Source organism: Pygocentrus nattereri, chromosome 16 (genome assembly GCF_015220715.1).
Source record: "Pygocentrus nattereri isolate fPygNat1 chromosome 16, fPygNat1.pri, whole genome shotgun sequence".
Lineage (NCBI taxonomy): Eukaryota > Metazoa > Chordata > Actinopteri > Characiformes > Serrasalmidae > Pygocentrus > Pygocentrus nattereri.
In genome coordinates, this window is record NC_051226.1 from 28,396,846 (window position 1) to 28,415,066 (window position 18,221).

At 40.4% G+C, this 18,221-nt stretch overlaps 1 protein-coding gene across 2 annotated transcripts; it reads right to left on the bottom strand.

Annotated features, from left to right (window-relative positions):
- Positions 1-1,825: 1,825 nt before the first annotated feature.
- crebrf (creb3 regulatory factor) lies at positions 1,826-18,160 on the bottom strand. Of its 2 annotated transcripts, none has more exons than XM_017721246.2 (9): positions 17,974-18,160; positions 12,245-12,446; positions 11,830-11,955; positions 10,444-11,665; positions 9,810-10,004; positions 4,388-4,577; positions 4,016-4,089; positions 3,654-3,776; positions 1,826-3,182 (listed from the first exon to the last, which is right to left on the bottom strand). In XM_017721246.2, the coding sequence occupies exons 2-9, from the start codon at positions 12,251-12,253 to the stop codon at positions 3,064-3,066; spliced, it is 2,058 nt and encodes a 685-aa protein (XP_017576735.1). In that variant the 5' UTR covers positions 12,254-12,446; positions 17,974-18,160; the 3' UTR covers positions 1,826-3,063. The 2 variants fall into 2 exon arrangements, with proteins under 2 accessions (XP_017576735.1, XP_037402204.1); XM_037546307.1 differs by lacking the exon at positions 17,974-18,160 and adding an exon at positions 12,609-12,658.
- Between the last annotated feature and the right edge of the window lie 61 nt (positions 18,161-18,221).

The following is an 18,221-nucleotide window of genomic DNA, read 5'->3' on the forward strand; positions in this document are numbered from 1 at the left end:
TCAAAAGTTAGCCCATCCTTTCAAGACCTCACTGTCAACCTTTCCTGGTCAAGATGGTAAAATCAAGTACTCACTGCAGCATTCAAACGAGGCCGGTTTAGCAGCAGATGGAAGGAAAAAAATGCATTTTTTTTTCTTTTTCTTTTTGTGTAGACAAAGTGCTTTTGTTTTTGTTTTTTTTACATGTAATATAGTACATGTACATTATATATATATATATATATATATATATATATATATATATATATATATATATATATATATATATATATATAACATTATAACATTTATAAGATAAGAAGATAAATCTCTTTCCTATTTACAAAAAAAACACTGACATTACAGTAGCCTCTAACATGGACGGTATATAGAGAATCTACTATGCTACCAAAAAAAGAGAAAATAAAAGATAATAGCTATGATGTACAAAATTCTTAAGCTTAAATATAGTCTGGGTTTTCAGAGGAAAAAAAATATTCTCCCTTCTTTGATTCAATCAAAAATAAGAGCTCTACAAATTTCACCAAAAACCAAAAGTCACCGTTAACGAGCCTTTTTACAAACGACAAACATCTGCAGAAAAAAAAACTGCAGTAGCTTTTCAGACTGAACAAGTGAGAAGGTGCAGCAGCTAGCTCTCAAAGTGAGACTACAAAGCTCTCTCTCAAAAATGCAATCTTGCCTAAAAGTCTGAGTACTCTCTTAGCTTTCGACTGTCTACAGGTTTAAAACATCTGTCAAAGTAAGACGCCTTTAGGGTCGGCCATGTCATGAGGAAGTGTCTGTTCCCCCACGTAGGGTGAGCTTTTTTCCAAAATGTTCTAATGTCTCCTTTGTAACAACAAACAGAAAACAAGCAAGGCAACCACTACAAAAATATAGAGAATAAATCTTTTCTTTCTTATTTCAAGGATACTTGCTGAATATAAAGTTATAGAAATGAGTCATGCTGATTAACATAGCAAGTCAAAAGGTGTCATTTTAGTAATAGATCTATGTAAGTGTGCATGTGCATGAAGTCATGACTATACATATTATATGCAAGATAAAGTACTCGATAAAGAATTGTTGTATGTGGATTCTCCTCTAAACAATAACAGTAAACCTTTGGGTTGAGTGATAATGTCACATATATGCAAAACAGAAGCATTATCAGCTCTGCAGCTCTTTTTTGTAATAGCGTTCAATTGACAAAACTACGATGGTGGGAAACCAAACCGCTGGAAGTGACTGGGTACAAATGTTTCCAGAGCAACACTTCTACTTGAGAGCTGAAGAACAGTACAAGAGAGCTCTGAGGATGCGAATGAATGCTTCTTTCTGTAGATAATTGGACCCAAGCAAATTTCACAGTTCATTGAAAATCCCTGACCCTACCACTTTTCCTACATTCAATACGGTGTCAGGTTAGCTGTGCAAAACCTTACTTAAACTGGCTAGTTGCCATTTTACGTTGCATGTGTCTTTGGTACAAAAACAAAACAATCAGAATATAGTGTGCAAATACCTTCTTTTTGTATTTAACATGAATAGTTGTCTTAAAACAACCCCTCCCCCACATGCACACACTCACGCACACACGCGCACACACACCCACACACCCATTCTCATTTAAACGAAGTACCAAAAGAGGAGAAACTAAACACACACACCAAAAAAAAAAAAAAAAAATATTTGTCAGAGCCATCTTATGTTACATAGCACAGACTCTGTGGCATAAATCTGTATTCTCCATGTTCCTATGTACATTCAGAGTATCTTTGTCAAGCTGAAATACATAACAAACCCACAAGTCTGACCTCTCTCGCACTGGCTGCTGCTCTCCTCCTCGAAAATGGTCCGCTTGTTTGTTTACACTTTTTTTTTTTTCCGTTTTTTGTTGTTTTCGTTTTTCGAGCAAGTTTCGTTTTTCCTCCACCTCCATGTCTACAAGGCACAATGAATCTTACTTTTATTAAAGTACAAATATGAACAAGACCCAGTCTGGGAATCAATTTTTTGAGCCCCTTCAGTGCGACTTCGCAAATAAACGTCAAGGGCAATTTGACATGAGGGCACTTTATACCAAAGTGTGTAAAGGAAATGGTTTCTCGTGGGGTCACCAGTACACAATAATAATGGTTTCTGTCCATTTCAAGAATGGGATTTCAACTTGACCATCTGTCACCGGTCAATCAGTAATCTCTCACGCTCTCTCTTTACCCTGAGACAACCCCAAGACAAAGAAACAAAACATCCAAGCCCAGGCTCCTCTCTAATTGTCACTGTGCATCCCTGTCCTATTTATATACCCCTAGCATCAATTTCTTTTGCAGTACTTTTATTTTTCCAATAAAGATTTTCCATGCTTCTGTATTTGCATTGACTTTGTTGTAGTTGGCGTATAAATGTTTGTCTTGTTTAAGCCTGCAAATGCCTCAATACTAGAGAAGGAAAGCCGAGCTCTGCAAAAGAAGTGTTTTTGTTTGTTCAATGTTTAACATGGATCAGGAAATAAAACTGAGGGCATTATTCAGTAACGCATTCTTCAATCTTCAACTCTCAATTCTCCATCACTGACCATGACATTAAATCATTTCTTTACAGAGAACACTTCTGCTTTCTGAATCTGGTAAAAGGCATTTGACAGCTTTAGCTGGATGCAAGAAAAAAAATGGCTACAGCAGGAACTGGTTGCTTTTCACCCCCTCCCTTAAAAAAAAAAAAGAAAAGACAAACTACTTCTGGAGGTATCTCGTAGATTGGCTTTTGAATTCGCGAAATGGCGGCCTGCAGATGGAAGTTTGAACCAGCCACATGCACACATGGTAAGAAACAGACTACTGAGTGCAGAGGTTAACTACTAGTTTCATTTCCATAGGTGTGCGTAAAGTAAATATATACATACGGGTGCACAGACGGGCAGGTGTTCGTATGCATGTATTCACGTTAAGCATGAGGATGCGTCTCCAGGTGAAATGGGCATGCAGAGTGTCGGGCCGTTACAGTGTGGGACAGGAATGGCGCGGATGGCTTCGAGTGTGTGCTCCAAAAAGCCCGCCAGGGCACCTTGTTGTACAGCCTCTACACTTTTGAAGTGGGCACGCGCAGTCCCACCAAACCTCCAGTAGGATCCCCCTTGCCAGTGTTCTCCAAGATCTGGTTCACAAAGTCTGAAGTCTGGCCGGCCACTGGTGACTGCACTGCATGGGGGGGAAGAGAAAAAGAAAAAAATAATTTGTTCGCCCCTAGTCCCTCTTTCTTTTCCATCTCCATTCTGAAGACGCACAGAATTCATTATGAGGCTACTTGCGTCCAGAGGCTATTACTCAGTCAAGAAAGTCCAGATAAATGGCTTAATATGTGTCATCCTTCTTGTTATACTTATGCAGATCATTAGCATTTTAAATGTTAAGTGACTAAGCTGAAAAATGATGAAGAGACAGATTTCAAATATAGCTATCAGTGTGAAAGCAAAGTGGGCTACACAATGTCATGCATTAAAGTTAATATAATGACCTTTTGCCATGTAATTTTCACATAACATTTCATGTTTACACATATATTGTCACATAATATTCCCATGGCACAGTACTAACTTTAAAGATTTAAAGGTAAAAAGCTGTTTGAAAATTTCTACAAGTTTTACATCAAATGCCTCTGCAACAACTTACCAAGTGTTTCCTCTATGAGCTTGTCAAGCTTGTCTGCCATACTTGTTCCATTGTTATCCGAGTTATCTTGAACTCTGCTCACAATCTCCTCCTTGATTGTGTTTATCACAAACAGCAATCGATCTGCAGATGAAAATGAAACATACAATTACCAAAACCAATTATGTTTCAAAATAAAGATGTTCAGGGACAATAACGTCACATCATGTACTCAACAACTAGCTCTATCATCAAACAAAAATGGTACAGCCCACAAACAAGAAGCTCCTGCCAAGAATTTCCCTATCAAATTCCATCACGGAAGTGAAACAATCTCAGGCATTTGCTTTCAGCTGTTTAGTTTCCATTTCAAACTGACGTACCATATTCAGTGCCAAGACCCCACAGCTTGACCTTGTTGGCTTCATACTGAGCTTTCTTCTTCAGTCTGCATGCCCTGGAAGTACAGACGACAATGTGCAGGGACATTAGTTCCTTCATTTTAAATGGAACATGCTGCAATTCTGCTTTAAAAGCAACTTTGAACACATGTTCAGTTTTAACGATGTTTCTGTATAAATGGTTTGCTGTATTCACACTTAGAAATAACATTACGATCATAAAATAGCATGGCTTCATGCTACAACACCCTCTTGAACAAAATCTCCTGTAGAAGTGAGCTTTTCAGCTTTTCTCAGAGAATGAGGAAATGGGGTATACAAAAGTGCAGCTCCAGAAAAAACTGTGCACTCTACCTGGAGGCCAGCTTGTTCTTTTCTTTTCGAGAGCGAGGGCGAGCGGTCAGTGGCAGCTCGCTGACAGGTGTCAGGTCACTGATCACCTTGTTGAGCTTCCGCAGCTCGTTGCCAATCTGCAGCAGCTTCCGCGGGTTAGGAGTGAGATCCTCCACGTCCGTCCGCCGTGATTTCTTCAGCGTGTATTTTCCTGAGAAAGCCAGTCAAAATCTTTAAGTAATCAGAAGTACCTTACATCTTCCAAAATACAGGGTGATTCAAAGAGATTCATCCGATTTCAAAGTGCCATATTTTTACAACCGTGAGGAACATACCAAGTGAACGAGGGGGTCATAGAGTTCATTCTTACTGTCTGTAGGAGGTTTTAAGTTTACGTGTCATTTGCACAACAATCCTCTCTGATTTGTATAAATATATTTATATTAAACAAGGGTTAATCTGTGAAGAGTATATACATATTGAGCACTTGTAAAATGACAAACTTTATGCTTACAAACCATTTACAATTGTATTGTGCGTGCTGTAATGGTTACAAGTGAAATAAATCATTTTGCAATCGGATGAATGTTTTTGAATCACCCTGTAGATTAAAGTTGGCCTTAATATGCTATTCCTATCAGTCAAAGCTTCACACAAAATGCAGTAGTCAATAAGTCAAAAACACGGTGAAAGGAAAATCATGGAAAAATAAACTATGGGTCAGCTTTCCAGACATGGATTAAGCTAAAGCCAAGACTAAGCTGCAGTACCAATGGTAAATCATCATTGGAAATACATTGGTCTAGGTTTAAGAAATGCTCATCCAGCATTTCTTCTGAAATCAAGGGTATTAAAAGGGAGTTTGTCCTCCCTTTGCTGCAGTAACAGCCTCTACTCTTTTGGGAAGGCTTTTCACTAGGTGCTTGAACACTGCTGTGAGAATTTGACTGCATTCACCCAGAAGATCCGTGACAGGTACTGGCGTTTCACTGATACAAGTTTAGAGATTAAAGACTCAAAACCAAGCAAGTGAATTCGAGTTGCTGGTGTTGAAATGACAAAGGCATATTCTAACAGGTTTTGTGGTGTGTTGAGCTACGTTATTAGTCTGCTAAGCTAGTCCATTTAGCAGATGTTTTTTAATGTATGTTTTACGTCAATTGTGTGAGGAATTGTAAATCTCACTAGTATATTTTCTGATTAGTAAAAGCTTACTAAGAGCAGGGGCTTGTTCTTGTTAGCTTCATCTTATCTGCTCAATCTATTCAAATACAGAGGGCTGTATTCCCCATCTACCAAAAACAAAACCATACCATGCAAAGTAGAAGAAGGAAGAAACTGGGAGGCAAGGGGTCATTTACAATTTACATAACCATGTATATCACAAAACTTTCTTAACTCTTAAGGGTTGGGCATGTTCCTATACCATTATAATAGCTTCCTGGGCATAAAAATAATACTTGTTTAACAATTTCTTACTCAATACAAAATATAATATCAGGTGTACTTCAAAGCACTGGAATTCACACATTAAAGGCAATGTCTAGATCATTTTGGACATATAGAGTAGCTTTAAATTATTTCTTTACGATTAAGGATTACCTCCAGGCCTCAAAGGAATGATCACTGTTCTTGCAACTACTGTTGTCAAATACAGCATAGCAACGCTCATATCCTGGTCTGGATGTTTACCATCCTAATGGTCTTTTACGTTGTATTTTGCTGGCTAATGGTTAGTCACACGACTGAATTGGAAATTACGGAGCCATCCATGCTTCACCCACTGCACCTATTCTAAATAGCTTATTTTAAATGTTTAATATTATACATTTTTTACAGGATGTTGGAATAAATTTCACATTCAATCTAAGAAGAAACTGTACCGCATAATTGCACAATACCAAAATTTAGAGCATGTTTATAGGGATAAACATCTGATTCATAAGCTAAACAGAACTTAAGATGGTTTGGCTTAAAGGAGGCCAAGTAAACAAACCTCACCTTCCCTGCCAGTTCACATATGCATTGCTTGTTACTGTATATTCCACTGGAGAAACTGAGAGATGTGAAGACTTGCCCATAATTATAATAACCACACCCAACAACCCAGCCTTCTAAAGTGATTTCACAGCAAACATCTTTTCAGATGTAAAACTAGAACAAATGTGCCATCGTGGGATGTCAGGTTTATAGGGAGTAATGCTACATTAAGTAAACACTTCAAAAGTTTCTGTATTTCAGTTTGAATGCCAATATGATTTGCCCTCCGGACAAAATGTTTGTATCCCTTTTGTGATTGAAGATGTTCGTTCCTGGCTAAACTCTTCAAGATAAAAAATCAGTTCATGTGCTACATGGATGATATTTCAAATCAATCAAATCAAATTTATTTGTATAGTTCTTTTTACAACTGATGTAGCAGCTTCACAGAATTCCAACTCCATGCACGGAGTTTTCTGACAATAATCAAATTAGTGATAGAAAATTTATATGTAGGAGAAGTCTAAGATAAGCACATGTTTCTTAGATGTCTCTGACACATTTATACTGGACAGTTAACACAAAATTTCAAAGTGTTTGCTAAGTCAGCAAGACAGCATTGTCAATAAACCACCATACATTGAACACACGCAGCATCCAAAATTCTGCAGCAATGCTCTGCGAATGACTACAAGCACTGCTTAGTTTCTCAGTGCCCTGCTCAGCATTTTGCCATTACTACATTTAAAGCCATATCGAAACCCCTGAAAGCCAAACAAGATCACATGGCTTGAAATTCGGCCAGAGAAAGGCGGTCAGTCTTCTAGAATAAACAGACATGCTAATGCCCTGTTACCTCCACAGGACAAAACAATAGTGACCTATTGGCTCTGCAACAGCAAAAATAAGTTAATGTCAGCTGTCAAGCAGAAACTGAGAAACCTGCTCATATCATGAATTTTAACTCTCCATGAAGCTGGTCAGCTTCTTTTTTGCCAGCTGCTTGTTTGAATTTTCTTGTTCTACCTTAAATGGCATAGCGGTTTTAAATGTCACTGCTGCACCATATATGGTGGCATGGGAAAATAAGAACAAGAAGCTGGTGAATATCCTGAGAAAATGTCGTCAGAAAATGTTACCAGCATTAAAATAGTAATTCGGAGGTTTTGATAGGCTGATTCAGGCAATCAGGCAATAGCAATATTCATATTTGGACTCTTTAATGACCTCTTAATCCAGAGGATCTTGTTATATTCAAGAAAAGAAAGTTCATAGGACAAAATGTTTTTGCACATTTTTGATTACAGGATGTGACAGAGGCAGTTTTCAAAAACCCCATTTATTCTTCTCATAGAGAAATTCCTTTTAGACCCAAAGTTCCCAATATTGGCAAAAGACCACGGCACTGACTACAGAAAGATGACACAACTCCAGTGGTCTCTTCACAGATTAAGAAAATTCTATAACACTATACAAAAGCTAAAGTTTGTTTCCCCCACTCATGCTTTTTGATGTAATATTGTAGTAGCCTACACCACTAGCTAGCATAGCATATCTTAAGTTAAAAGTCAACCTGAAGTCAAAATGGCAAAAATAAGTATTAACCAACCATTATGGTTCATTTCCCTGTCACACCACTGTCGACTATCAGATAAAACGCTCAGCTGGCTCCCTGATATCACACTTCATCTGGAAATATGTCACAGTTTAGAAGGAAAATACGTTTCAGACTCACACTGACTTACTGCTGAACTTAGGCAATTTGCCAACAACTTTACTCGTCATACATACTGACATTATGGGAAAAACAAAATGTGCAACATATAAACCACTGAGATAGAGGCTCATTACCCATAAACATTACAACAGGTGAAACTCATGGACTTTTTCTTAGCCCTGAGGTGCCCAATCCTGGTCCAGGAGATTTGGAGAGTTCAGATCCAGCACAAGTGGCTCAAACATTCATATGTCTCTAGAGGCCTTGATTACCTGGATCAGGTGTGTTAGATTAGGGTTGGAGCTAAACTCTGCATGGTGTTAGATCTCCAGGACCAGGATTGGGCACCCCTGGCTTTGCCCATCATTTGGATGGATTTCTATGACAAGAAAATTAAATAATAAAATTAATAATGCACTCTAAATCTAGGTTTTTATATAAATATGGATGTGCACTACCTCCCAACCATAGCAAAGAAATAATGAACTGTGAGTGGATTGCTACAATGATCCACATCACATTAACAAACGTTTGTAGTGGAACGTTAAAAAGTGTACTGGTTGTTGAAAACTGTGGCAATTATTAAGGCACAATGTACTTATGTCTCACACTCATGTCAATCACAAAAAAAATAATCTATGAAACAGTTAGCATGCAATGACAACATCACGTGTTTGTGTGCAATCAAACAGACGAGTAAAAAGCCTTAAAAAAACAGGACAACATCACAGTTTCAGCTAATTAGCTTACAAACACTTTTAAATAAATGTATCAAGTAGTAGCAGTGTCAGTGGCACATTACATAAAACTGCTAACATAATATGACATCGCTTGTGATCTAATTTTCATGTCTGGACAAGAGTTGCTTGAAGGACCAAAAAAATTGGCCAAAATTAAATTATTATTGAAATAATGATTTTAGACACATCTCTAACAATCCTGCACAACCTAAATGAATCGACTGAAGCTACATACTTTCTATACTTTACACCGGTTTACTAGGACTTCCCCTTTTCCGCAAAGTCTAAACATTGACTGCTGTAAATAAATTAAAGGCATTCCCTTTACCTTGATACACCAAAAGGTAACTGCCCAACTTCAGAACTCCGGGTTCTGCAACGTGCTATCACACTGTAAGCTCTGAGAAGTTCAATTTACTTAAAAGTTTAGGAAGTCGGTTGCCTTAAAAAAAAAATTTGTAATGTGCAATGAAAACTTGAGTTAGTATAACTTAAAACGTCGAGTTAATACACCTAAAAACTACTTTAACTTATTTTTTGTTATACCAAATGTTTTGCCCAATAATTCTACTTAGTATCTTGAATTGAAGTAAATAAAATATTGCGTTCCACTCAGTTTTCTTTTTTTTTTATTCTATTTAAATATCAATTAGATATATTCACACAGAGTAACGTTCAACTGACTGGCTCTTTTTCTTGAAAGGCAGGACTTTCTTCATAAACAGAGGCCATTTGTGCGTTATGAGCTTTCCCATCTACAAATGTATTGAATCAAGACATTAGTGCATCATATTGAATCAAATAATTAATTTTGTGAATTGTTACATCCATAAGAAATGTAATCTGCATTTCCTCACAGAAACATAGAAAAGACCAACTAAAAAATACTTATAAAAGTAGTCCTTTTTGGCATAAAGAGTGCAGGAAACCATCTTTTCCAAACATTCTGCCTATGCATAGCACTGTGATAAGAGGTAAATGTGAGTGGAACGGTGTTAAAACTTACCATGATGTAGGCCATTCTTTTGATACATGTTGCTGGGGAGGGTGTCTCTGTCCCACTCTGAAGGTTTCAGCATACGTTCTTGCTTGGAGGGAGTGAGCTGCTCGCTGTATTCCCAAAAGTATCGGCGCTTGCCCCTCTTCCTGGAAATTCCAGCAGTCAGACCTTTAACATCCTCGACCATGTCAGTGTCACATCCTGTTCAAAACAGAGAATATTCAGACATAGAGAGAAATGGAAAAATTTGAAGACACTGAAGTATTTAAAAAGGAAGAGGGTGAAATAATCTGAAAAGAAACAACAGCTTCTCAGAAACCACCAGAGCCTAGCAGACAGACATAGTTTTCACAGTGTCTCATCAATAAGCACTCACACTCGGTCAAACTGACATCCAACAGGACAAACATGACTAACCGCCCTAGCTTGCTGACTAGGATTCTTACCATACAGCATCCTGAAATATCAAGGACACATACAAACTACAAACACATTTGCGAGTAATTAATCTCATGAGTCTCATCTGGATAATGGTACCCATAATGAAAGCCTAATGAATGGACACAGCCAGCGTTCATTATCACTGCAGTGGATATAGAAACAAATGATTCAATGGGTTTACAAAAACATGGGTTCCCACCTGGCTCGGAGAACGCATCACTGATGTCATCATCTTTGTCCCCTTCGTAGTCCTCATCCTCTTCCTCCTCTTCCTCTTCATTCTCAGAGAGCTCATGCTCACTGCCGAAACCTTCATCATGGTCTTCATCATCCAGATCCACCCCTTCTGCTTCTTCTTCTTCCTCTTCCTCCTCCTCTCCTTCTTCTTCCTCCTCTTCATCTTCTTCCATGTCAGTTAGGGCTTTACCTGCAAGTCTGGCCCTGGTTAGGAACAATGAGTAGTTGTGCTCCTCCTCTTTTTTCTTCTCAGCAGCAGCAACGGCGGCAGCAGCAGCGGCAGCATCAGCTCCAAGGGAGCTCACGGTGAGCAAAGTCTCGCTGCCACCAGCCACCGGGAAATGAAGTTTTTGTGGCACTGCTCTTGATGGCCCCACCTCTGGAGGACCAGTGGGTGCTTCTCTTTTAGGAATCTCCACTCTCTTCTCACAAACCAGGGGTGTTACAGTGGATGGAGTGCCAATGGTGGCTGCCTGGGTATTACTGACCAATGAAGCAGCGGTTCCATGCTCTTGCACAAGTGGAGAGCTCGCAGAAACGTTGACTTGCTGAGCACAACTCTCTAGCAAGGGTTTGCGTGGTATGCTGATGCGAACCTTGGCCTTGCGTACATAATCTGTGCTGTCTGGCTGTGGAGACACACCTTTGCTAGTTCCTTGCATTTGGGCCTTTGCCACAGTCTCAGTGCTTGAGGGCACTGGCCAGGTAGCCTTCTGGGAACCTTCAGCAAAATCCGGCAAAGGATTGCGGTTGGAAGAGCTGCAAGCAGCAGAGGTGTTGGCCCTGCCCATCTTCTTTCCCCCCGGTTGAGGGGGGAACACAGGCTGTTTTTGACTTAGCAACAAGTCTGGATGGTACAGGGTGTCACACACAGGTTGAGAATCCTCGCTGTTCAGCTGCGCCAAAGTGGGTGTACGGCCTATTACCTCCTCATCCTGATAAGGGCTGGAGAAGTCATCCAGGCCCAGAAAGTCTACTTCCTTGGTGCCCCAGATGTCGCAGCTGGTGAGGCGAGTGTACTTGGTCAGGTCCTCCCAATATGTGTCCCACTGTTCAAAGTTGGAGCTGTAAGCTGGGTCATTATCCACCAGTTCTGGAAGATGTTCCATGCTGTCAAACTCTTTACAGTCCCCAACTGCAAATATGTCTCCTCTAGGGCTCTGGCGACAGGTCATGTCTCTGTCCTGCAAAAATGATACCATAATCAACTTAACTATGCATATGCTACAGGAAATAACTAAATAAAAAACCGAAGTGGGCCACAAACTATGCAAAATAGTGCACATATATTGGCTGTTGGTGGTTTTTTTTTTTTTTTCCGCCCTCCACAGACATGAAGGTAACTCACCAGTTCATACATGAAGTCTGGATCAGAGCTGTTGGCCAACAGGTCTGTGCTGATGAGTGCCTGGTCAGCAAAAGTGTAGTTTTGAAAGGCATCCCCAAAGGGAGGATCCATTCCACTGATGCTGGGCTGCACAATAGATCAAAACATATACCACTGAGATACTGGAAGAAAGATTAAAATGAAAGTAATGGACCGATCTCTAGTAAACAGACACTCGACATCTCTATACCAGATAGCTGGACAAGAGAAAGTCTAAACACTAGTTGACATTTAGCTATTTTTAACATTTGGCAGATCATTTGGACATATTTAACAAAAACACAAAGGAAAGAAGAAAAATACAGTCTAGAGAATCGTTCACATGCACCATTTTAGAATATGTTTGAGGGATTTCAATAGAGAGAAAAAGCCCTACCTGAGGCATTGCCGAGCACAGATCTCCAGTTCCTTGGCGGAAACTTTTCTGCCACCTCTCCTGCCCCAGTTGCCTTGTTCTTTTGTCAATCTCTGGCAGAAAATCGATTTTGACCAATAAAACAAAAGAGCCTTTCTGTAATCTGGAGGCCTAAGCCGCACATTCAAGTATGGCCGGGTTGTCCTCCTCTGTTCACTGTTCTCTGCAGACACAGGGGACAGATGGGAATGAGGAGTTAGCTGGTTGAAATATCAAAATAATACTCATTTTCTGTACGAATATCAGTGCTATATGCTTCTCTATGACAGTGACTCCACTCGCACAGTCCTGTAAACAAGGCTTCCATAACCAAAACGTCACTTACAAACTGCAATTCAGTGCAGACAATCAAACAGTGGCTTGAAGCAGCTGTCACAAACGGCGGTTTGCTGAAATTAGAACAGGCACTAGCAGCATCAACTGATGGGCCTCTATTCTACAGTGCAGGCGACATAAATGATGGCAGAGATGAGAATTTTTTCTTCCGAGTGGCCCTGCAACGCAGTCTAGCCATAGTCGAAAAAAGTTACGGAGGCCGTCCGTAAAAGGCGATTCAGATCCATGGAGGAAGAGACAGCAGGGCTGAAGTCTGTGTATCAGTTTGGTGGGAGGCGAGAGAGCGAGAGCTCGTTGAGCGGTGGGGCTATTTTTAAAACAACCTCGACGGCACCCTTTCCCCTCTGCCTACAGACACAGACAAGCAGAGGGACCCAAACCACTGGACGTCTTTTGCATAATAAAATCGGCAAAAACGTGCTGGATACATTTAGAGCCATGTGTCCAGCTGTGACGGCGAGCAAAACAACCCTGCTCTTCTTATGCTGCATGACATCATTTCCTCTTGTTGCAGTGAACAAGTCAAACAACTGTCTTATCACCCTCAGCTCTCGCACACAGCAGTGTTTGCATGCAGCCCACAGAGAGAGAGAAAAAAAAAACACGACAAACACCATTTCCCGTAGCACTCTGCGTACTCCTTTGCAGGGGCTTATTCTCTCACAGCTGACAAACCAGGAATATCTGCATGCAAAACTTTCCATAACAATGGCTGCATAGCTTCCATCAGGGCTAGTACTCTTGCCGGACTGCGATGGTTGACAGAGGGGAGCAACTGAATTTGCATTAAATGGCCAACTCCACTGTGCTGACTAGGAGTTATTAAATGTCAGAAAAGGGAACGGAGCAGAGACGGGGTTCTCTCCATTTGCAATTAATAAATCCACCTGTTGTTGTGGCTCATGAACGTCCGCACATGAACAGCTAAAGCAAATCCTCTCCTCGGACAGATTTTAAACATCTGTCTTATTCTGTTCTAAAGCTCTGATAAAGGTACAGCTATTTGTTTGCTCTTTACTTACTTCAATGATCAGGTTCTTCAAGTAATGTGAAAAAGATATTACAGCACACAATACTGACTGAATGATGTAATAAGAATGGATATTTGCTTGATCCTGTGCTACATGTGTCCCGGTGAATACTATGCTCTTCCTGATCAGAATTAAAGGGCCTCAAGAGATCCTGGAACAACTGATCATAAGTGAGAGGCAACCTGAAACCAGTTGTGTTGCTAAAGAATACCATGGGCGGACAAAACTGAACAAAGAGAAAGAAAGATTATTTCACCCATGTACAACATCTTCCAGGTACCATTAAGTTAGATCCTTAGATCCACATTAAGAGAACATATACCAGTACCGTGATACTTTGTTTATCTTGGCTAGTTTGCAGGTTACTAATCAGACTCAAACCTGCTGGCAACACAGTAGCCTACTACTTAAAAACACTATTTAAAAAGATAAGACAAAAGGTTATACGCTTAGGGTGTGCAGTAGTTCCTATGAAATGATAAGGATGATCTTCACGTTGTTTGATACAGTTTTGGATAGCAACATAATAGCTAGTCTCTTGGGGCTAGACGTAATCTTGTAATCTTATAATGAGAATACATGTCTGAGGACAACTTGTTCGAGTTATAGTGTTTGGTACGCCCCCTCTTAAACCCACCGAACACCTCAACTCCATGCTGTTATAACATCCAGACTATGTGTTATAACACAAGAAAAACAAGCTAGCTAGCATAGTCCACTTACATCTTGTAAGGCTAAAGAATAATCTGGTTTGACAGAATAGTTTTTCCTTGCGAGAAGTGCTGTTCCACATGTACTGTGTTCTTTAGATATGCAACACACATGCTTATGTAGAGGATTTGGAAGAATATTTCAGGCATGATAACTTATGTGATATCTATAGGTTAACAGCAGGCTTGTTGTCCTTCAGACAATGTTGACATGTGCACCATTGCCCCTAACACATTCACAAAGTCTGTCCACTCAGTCATTTCTGCTTATACAAGTGTATCTTGACATGAGGGGATGGTTTCTTTTGGAAGCTTAACCAGCAAGCCAACAGGCTCATCTTATTGAAGGGCAGGACTTCCTCCCTAAATACACACCATGTTGAGAGTTACGAGCTTTCCCATTTGTCCTGTAACCAGTCTCTTCCTTTATAATGTCTGTAGTTTAGAAATTTCACATTCAGTTTGCTCCCACTCTAATAGGTCCTACTAAATGTTCCTACTCACATTTAGCCCAAAACATGGCCCCTCAGTTCCTATCACATTTAAAACAAATAAGATTGCTTATCATTGTTGTCCATCAACCATCTTCAGCATTCAAATCCCTGAATCAGTGCCCCAAATCCACTACTATGCTCGAAATCAACCAGCCCTCCATTCTACCATATAGGCATTTCTCTGCAGTGAGTGCTTGGAGGCCACCACTTTGTTATGCATGAGCTGAAGAATCTTAAGCTAGGCGTGGGCGTGCTGTGATCAAATTGGTGGCCTTCGTTCCGAAGCAACAGACACACTGTGGCTAATACAGGAAGTATCAAGGCGCAGGAGTTTAGTGATTGTGTTTCGTATTTAACGTTGGCTGTGCTGAACAGGTAGGAGCCATCTTATTAGTTCAATGCTCCCGTGCCTGCCAGAGCTGTAACGTTGCAAAGTAAGCGCTGGACTAATTACAGCCAGGCTCACAATTTGCAGTCCGGGCTTTAAACACAGAAGCTACTCTGCAAATGTCAGAGGTCTCTGCTTGCTGAGACAGCACCACGGCTACCTCCCCGAGATGGCATCAATGGTCAGTGCACTTGCTTTTAAAAACAACATCTACTGTGTGAAACTCAGTGGTTTTGGAAGGTGACGAAGTATAACAGAACTGGATGTCTCCTCATGTCCGTCTTGCCAGCATACACTGAGCAGGAGGGTCATCTGTTGTGCATTTCTAAAGCAACTTGCCTAAAGCATTATCCCACCAGTCAGATCCCCAGACACTCCAATCAATAATCTCTTTTGAACCTTTGAATGACCTCCTCATAATTCATGGCCATGTCATTCAATCACAGCCTGTGATTCATTACATAACAGCATTGAAACGTGTGTATCTAGCTTGTTCCAAGTAGCCTGAACTGGGTAGTCAGAAGTTCTAAAGTTTTGATGTAAGATAATAGTAAATATATAAATACTTCATATAAATACTTGCATAAATACTTCACTTACAGTAGTAACCAACAGTAAGTGTTACTCTCATAATACAGTAAAAAAAAGCACTGTGCTTTTGGGCTGTTGCTCCAATTATGGAAATTTATAAAATGTGTACTACCAACATTTAAAGAATAGAGATCACTCTAGAATTTTAGATGATGTTTCATCGACTGGATCTAAAGTTGGGGGAGATCAAGGATGGCATTCACAAAGCATTTCAGCGCAAGACTGCGAATCCAGGATCAGTCTCTGTAATGAGCTCACCAGCAGTGCTACTCAGAGATGCTTTGTGAAAATGAGCTCCAACGGAAAGACCAGGGCTTTGGATTGGAACACGTCTCTCTATAATCTAATTGATAATCTCACCATACTACCAATGTGAACTCCAGACTACACATTCCCTCCCCATCAGAAGCTGCTCTATCTAATCACTTTTTAATGCAAATGAACTTTCTACTTCCAGTGTGTTAACCTGCCACCCACCCAGTGTTTACATGGGCAACAAAATGACCTACAAAAACTTCAGCTTTTAAATATGACCGTACGTAAGATCGTCGATGAAACAAGCCCTAATTAATGATTTGCTACAATGGCAGGTTTATCATATTAGCAGTTGCGGCTACTTTTAATCGAGGGAAAGGTTCATGTCTGACTCTGACCTACTAACACTCCACAACACTGAACTCAACATGGCCCCTTTCGAAAACAAACACCAACCAAACCCTGCTGCACTGCGCCAACGCCCACGCCTTCTCGTCACCTCATTGGTCAGACGCGAGGCTTCGGCCCGCCTCCGCGGAAACGCGAACGGACGAGGTGGGTGTCAATCACCGACAATAGATCCTATATATCCCTCCCCACTCATGCTCGGTTGAGACAACGAGCAACAAACAATATTGAAGGCCTCCTCGGGTTACGTAAATAACGCGAATGCATACGATTATTTTATCTCTAAAACTTTTACGAAGAGACGAAAGTCGAGCCGTTTGATGTTCACATTATATATTGTGAATAGGCACCATTTTGCTCAACGTGGAAATGACAGCTGGCTGACTGAACAGTGAAAAACACGAAAAGCAGATAAAATGTATTACCAGTGCAAATAAATCCCCGTCGTACACACAAACATCACAACGCAAGCCAAAATGCTGCCAACGTATAAGCACAAAAACGCGAAGAAGAGTAACTTTCGGGTGTCAATACTGGCTTTGTGCTGGAGGGGGGCGTGTACCCAGGCTAGTCCGCTTTAGGTGACCCTCGATTCGTTAACGTTTTATTATATATATATATATATATATATATATATATATATATATATATATATATATATATATATATAAAATGTGTGTGTATTTTCCGACATAACGCTTTCACAATAATCTACACGCGCCGATAGACCTACTGAAGGCTGCGCTCAATCAGAACAACAAAATACTGGATGTCGTTTTTTCCTAATGTCATCAACTTTTACATAATGCCACGGAGTAACATTAGCGTTTAGTGAATCAAGTCGGTTAACCTAATCTCAAGCTAGATGGTGATCTCTTTGTTGGTAGCTCGTGTTTTAGCATGTCATCGGCGAGATGACTGAAGCAAAACTATCCACATTGCTTTTACGTCCCCATATGGAAATTTTACAACTTTACCCGAGGACACATGCGCTGAAACACGGCTAGGATTAAAGCACAAATGGACTAACCTGCTATCTATCCATCCCACGGTCGACAACATTTATCTGTACGGAACAGCAAACACCTTCTAGAACAATTCAGCTGTTTAGTGAGACTGATGGCCAGCCAGCTAGCGCTCCACTCAGCGCTACTCGCAAAGTGTCAGCTGCTGCTGCTATTTCCAAAAATAGACTTTTTTGACACATGTAGGTTAAGTGCGGTAGGTTAACGCTACTGTCCATAGCAATATTGCAGAAAACAGTTCAGCGATTCATGAGGAACTAAAACTTGCTTTGCTGTGCTGCTTGATAACTATGGCCTCCGTCCCTCCCCTTTTTCTCTCTCTCTCAGCAGCAGCTAGCTTGGTACCACAACTTTAGCATGCGAGCTAACCGCAGAAGACAACGTTTTTAGTGATTTTAAACGAGCAATTCGACGTTGTCCGTGGCCCTATTACAGATGGGCGGTCAACTCACCTTTAACTTTCTCTTGCAGTTATCAAAAAAGGCGTTGCTCTCTCTTTTCACCCGTCTTTATGGGAACTTAAATGCCATTTCTCGCCAAATCCACGCCGTCCTCCTCTCTGGTTTGTTTTGTTTATCTTCTTCCTGACGGGGTTCCTGGAAAGCGCGTGACTCTCTCTTCACGTGGTTTTTTACTCGGCCAATCGCAGGGCCCTTTCAGGGCTGACCCAAAACAAGATATCTCAATTTAAACAATTTTA

Coding starts and splice junctions, on each gene's coding strand:
- crebrf (XM_017721246.2), bottom strand. Junction 11,666..11,829: donor CAGACTTCATGTATGAACTG/GTGAGTTACCTT, acceptor TCATTTTTGCAG/GACAGAGACATGACCTGTCG. Junction 3,777..4,015: donor GGGTCTTGGCACTGAATATG/GTACGTCAGTTT, acceptor TTTCATCTGCAG/ATCGATTGCTGTTTGTGATA.